Below are 5,000 nucleotides of genomic sequence, written 5' to 3' on the forward strand. Positions count from 1 at the left end.
GAGAGATGGAGACAGAGAGTGGAGAGAGAGATGGAGACAGATATGGAGACAGAGAGGAGAGAGAGATGGAGACAGAGAGGAGAGAGAGATGGAGACAGAGAGGAGAGAGAGATGGAGACAGAGAGAGGAGAGAGAGATGGAGACAGAGATGGAGACAGAGAGAGGAGAGAGAGTCTGTATATTCACTCTTTCATCCTTTCTTTCTCTCTGTAGTAACTGATTGAGAGTGGGAGAGAGTGAGATAGAGGGGGGTAGTTCTACAGTTCTAACGCTATAGGTTGTCCTCTGTCTCCCTGTAGAGAATGTTCAGGTAGTTCTACAGTTCTAACTCTATAGGTTGTCCTCTGTCTCCCTGTAGAGAATGTTCAGGTAGTTCTACAGTTCTAACTCTATAGGTTGTCCTCTGTCTCCCTGTAGAGAATGTTCAGGTAGTTCTACAGTTCTAACTCTATAGGTTGTCCTCTGTCTCCCTGTAGAGAATGTTCAGGTAGTTCTACAGTTCTAACTCTATAGGTTGTCCTCTGTCTCCCTGTAGAGAATGTTCAGGTAGTTCTACAGTTCTAACTCTATAGGTTGTCCTCTGTCTCCCTGTAGAGAATGTTCAGGTAGTTCTACAGTTCTAACTCTATAGGTTGTCCTCTGTCTCCCTGTAGAGAATGTTCAGGTAGTTCTACAGTTCCTCATTGTTTACCCCTCTCATCCACCATAGAGAATGTCCCGGTGGTTCTACAGTTCTAACTCTATAGGTTGTCCTCTGTCTCCCTGTAGAGAATGTTCAGGTAGTTCAGGAGTTCCTCTATAGGCCCTCTGTCTCCCAGCTACTAGAGAATGTTCAGGTAGTTCTACAGTTCTAACTCTATAGGTTGCCCTGTCTCCACGAGGGTCTCCCAGCCAGTTCTAACTCTCAGGGGCCCCCTGTAGACAATGTTCAGGTAGTTCTGCAGTTCTAACTCTATAGGGGCCTGGAGCCCAGGGACCAGGATGTTCAGGCCAGTTCACAGTTCTAACTCTCAGGTTGCCACACTGTCCCATCAAGATGTTCAGGTAGTTCTGTTACAGTGTCCTGTGTCTCCCAGTGAGAATGTTCAGGTAGTTTACAGTTCTAACTCTATAGGTTGTCCTCTGTCTCCCTGTGAGAATGTTCAGGTAGTTCTGTTTAACTCAGGTTGTCCTCTGTCTCCCAGAGAATGTTCAGGTAGTTTACAGTTCTAACTCTACAGGTGTCCTCTGTCTCCAGTGAGAATGTTCAGTGTGTGTTACAGTCTAACTCTATAGGTTGTGTGTTACAGTGTGTGTTACAGTGTGTGTGTGTTCAGTGTGTGTTACAGTGTGTAACTGTGTTACAGTGTGTGTTACAGTGTCCCTGTTACAGTGTTCAGGTAGTGTTACAGTGTGTTACAGGTGTGTGTCTACAGAATGTTCAGGTAGTTCAGTGTGTGTTTACCCCTCAGTGAGTGTGTGTTACAGTCTGTGAGTGTTGAGCAGGAGCACAGTGTGTGTTACAGTAGGACCCAGGTGTGTTACAGGGGTGTGCACTGCTGTGTCCTCACCAGAGTGTGTTAGCCCAGGGACCAGGTGTGGTTACAGTGTGAAGACCTTACAGTTCAAGTGTGTGTTACAGTGTGTGTTACAGTGTGTGTTACAGTGTGTGTTACAGTGTGTGTGTGTTACAGTGTGTGTTACAGTGTGTGTTACAGTGTGTGTGTGTTACAGTGTGTGTTACAGTGTGTGTGTGTTACAGTGTGTGTTACAGTGTGTGTGTGTTACAGTGTGTGTTACAGTGTGTGTTACAGTGTGTGTTACAGTGTGTGTTACAGTGTGTGTGTGTTACAGTGTGTGTTACAGTGTGTGTGTGTTAGGGGGACAACTCCGCACTGGGCTCCTCACCAAGAGAGGGGCCTCAGGGACAGTGTGTGTTACAGTGTGTGTGTGTTACAGTGTGTGTTACAGTGTGTGTGTGTTACAGTGTGTGTGTTACAGTGTGTGTGTTACAGTGTGTGTTACAGTGTGTTACAGTGTGTGTACAGTGTGTGTTACAGTGTGTGTTACAGTGTGTGTTACAGTGTGTGTTACAGTGTGTGTGTGTTACAGTGTGTGTTACAGTGTGTGTGTGTGTGTTACAGTGTGTGTTACAGTGTGTGTTACAGTGTGTGTGTGTTACAGTGTGTGTGTGTGTGTTACAGTGTGTGTTACAGTGTGTGTGTGTTACAGTGTGTGTTACAGTGTGTGTTACAGTGTGTGTTACAGTGTGTGTGTGTTACAGTGTGTGTTACAGTGTGTGTGTGTTACAGTGTGTGTTACAGTGTGTGTTACAGTGTGTGTTACAGTGTGTGTGTGAGTTTGTGTTACAGTGTGTGTGTTACAGTGTGTGTGTGTGTGTGAGTGTGTGTTACAGTGTGTGTGTTACAGTGTGTGTGTGTGTGTGTGTGTGTGTGTGTGTGTGTGTGTGTACAGTGAGTGTGTGTTACAGTGTGTGTGTGTGTGTGTGTTAGAGTGTGTGTGTGTTACAGTGTGTGTTTACAGTGTGTGTGTACAGTGTGTTACAGTGTGTGAGTGTGTGTGTGTGTGTGTGAGTGTGTGTGTGTACAGTGTGTGTTACAGTGTGTGTGTGTGTGAGTGTGTGTTACAGTGTGTGTGTTACAGTGTGTGTTACAGTGTGTGTTACAGTGTGTGTTGTGTGTGTGTTACAGTGTGTGTGTTACAGTGTGTGTGTGTGTTACAGTGTGTGTGTTACAGTGTGTGTTACAGTGTGTGTGTTACAGTGTGTGTGTTACTGTGTGTGTGTGTACAGTGTGTGTGTGTGTGTGTGTGTGTGTGTGTGTGTGTGTGTGTGTGTGTGTGTGTGTGTGTGTGTGTGTGTGAGTGTGTGTTACAGTGTGTGTGTGTGTGTGTTAGAGTGTGTGTGTGTGTGTGTGTTACAGTGTGTGTGTGTGTGTGTTACAGTGTGTGTGTGTGTGTAACCCTAACAGTACTCCTATTGTTGATCCTTTGCTTTCTCATGATTGGCTCATGGTCTGCTTCTCTCTGTCTGATTGGTCCAGAGGGCCCACCTGGTCCTGATTGACTCGCTGATGTCACTGGCTGCCATGGAGACGGTGGGCAAGGTTAAGATGACGGCAGAGGCAGAGAAAATGGGAGGCGGGGCTCCGTGGGAGAATGCCCTCCTCTTCTGGGTTAACCGGGTAAGACCAGAACACAACCAGAACACGACCAGGTCATTCTAGAACACAACCAGGTCATTCTAGAACACAACCAGGTCATTCTAGAACACAACCAGGTCATTCTAGAACACAACCAGGTCATTCTAGAACACAACCAGGTCATTCTAGAACACAACCAGGTCATTCCAGAACACAACCAGAAAATGACCAGGTCATTCTAGAACACAACCAGGTCATTCTAGAACACAACCAGGTCATTCCAGAACACAACCAGAAAATGACCAGGTCATTCTAGAACACAACCAGGTCATTCTAGAACACAACCAGGTCATTCTAGAACACAACCAGGTCATTCCAGAACACAACCAGAAAATGACCAGGTCATTCTAGAACACAACCAGGTCATTCTAGAACACAACCAGGTCATTCCAGAACACAACCAGAAAATTACCAGGTCATTCTAGAACACAACCAGGTCATTCTAGAACACAACCAGGTCATTCTAGAACACAACCAGGTCATTCCAGAACACAACCAGGTCATTCCAGAACACAACCAGGTCATTCTAGAACACAACCAGGTCATTCCAGAACACAACCAGAAAATGACCAGGTCATTCTAGAACACAACCAGGTCATTCTAGAACACAACCAGGTCATTCTAGAACACAACCAGGTCATTCCAGAACACAACCAGAAAATGACCAGGTCATTCTAGAACACAACCAGGTCATTCTAGAACACAACCAGGTCATTCCAGAACACAACCAGAAAATGACCAGGTCATTCTAGAACACAACCAGGTCATTCTAGAACACAACCAGGTCATTCCAGAACACAACCAGAAAATGACCAGGTCATTCTAGAACACAACCAGGTCATTCTAGAACCCAACCAGGTCATTAGGGCTGGGCGATATGGCAAATAAATTATCACGATATATGTATTTTTCATTCAGTAACGATAGTTATCCCAATATTAATCAAATCATGTTTTAAAGGTACATATCTGCTTCAGACTCAAGCCTGCCTGAACACTTTGTTTCTTATTTATTGTCAGAAGTAGAACTCACAAGTAACATTTTAACTCCACTTTTTAAAAACTGTAAACCCTTACAAGTCATGAGTAAGAAATAAAAAGTAAAAAAACAAATAGTGCAAGTGTCTACGGTCTCTGGCTTTACAGCTGCCCTATGGCAGGTCACTGTGTTGCCACCTGTCTACGGTCTCTGGCTTTACAGCTGCCCTCTGGCAGGTCACTATGTTGCCACCTGTCTACTGTCTCTGCCACCTGTCTACTGTCTCTGGCTTTACAGCTGCCCTATGGCAGGTCACTATGTTGCCACCTGTCTACGGTCTCTGGCTTTACAGCTGCCCTATGGCAGGTCACTATGTTGCCACCTGTCTACTGTCTCTGGCTTTACAGCTGCCCTATGGCAGGTCACTATGTTGCCACCTGTCTACTGTCTCTGGCTTTACAGCTGCCCTATGGCAGGTCACTATGTTGCCACCTGTCTACTGTCTCTGGCTTTACAGCTGCCCTCTGGCAGGTCACTATGTTGCCACCTGTGCTAAGAACACCCTCTGAGGGGGAGCTGGTCGCAGGAATGCACAGGTAGCGCTGTGCCAGGTGGCTGACTTTGGGAAAGTGTTTTTGGTTGGATCTTCCACCAGTCCAGTGGATTCACTGTCAGCATCAGGAGACTGAAGGTAGCAGCTGAGTTCCTTGTCTACCAGCTGGATATCAATAAGACCTGTTGTGGTGGAGGCTTTTTAAAATGACCCAGTGACCTTTCTCTTTTTAGCTGTCAGGTGTGGTGAAGAAGCTGGGTGTTCATGTC

At 45.8% G+C, this 5,000-nt stretch overlaps 1 protein-coding gene across 1 annotated transcript in view; it reads left to right on the forward strand.

The window, feature by feature from the left end:
- Positions 1–3,046: 3,046 nt before the first annotated feature.
- The window catches only part of LOC112236998 (calmodulin-regulated spectrin-associated protein 3), a 28,315-nt gene continuing 26,361 nt past the window's right edge, over positions 3,047–5,000 (forward strand). The window contains exon 1 of the mRNA XM_042318873.1: positions 3,047–3,182. Coding sequence (XP_042174807.1) covers positions 3,072–3,182 — 111 coding nt within the window. The 5' untranslated portion in view covers positions 3,047–3,071. The remainder of the gene's footprint in view (positions 3,183–5,000) is intronic.

Source organism: Oncorhynchus tshawytscha, unplaced genomic scaffold (assembly GCF_018296145.1).
Source record: "Oncorhynchus tshawytscha isolate Ot180627B unplaced genomic scaffold, Otsh_v2.0 Un_contig_447_pilon_pilon, whole genome shotgun sequence".
Classification (NCBI taxonomy): Eukaryota; Metazoa; Chordata; class Actinopteri; order Salmoniformes; family Salmonidae; genus Oncorhynchus; species Oncorhynchus tshawytscha.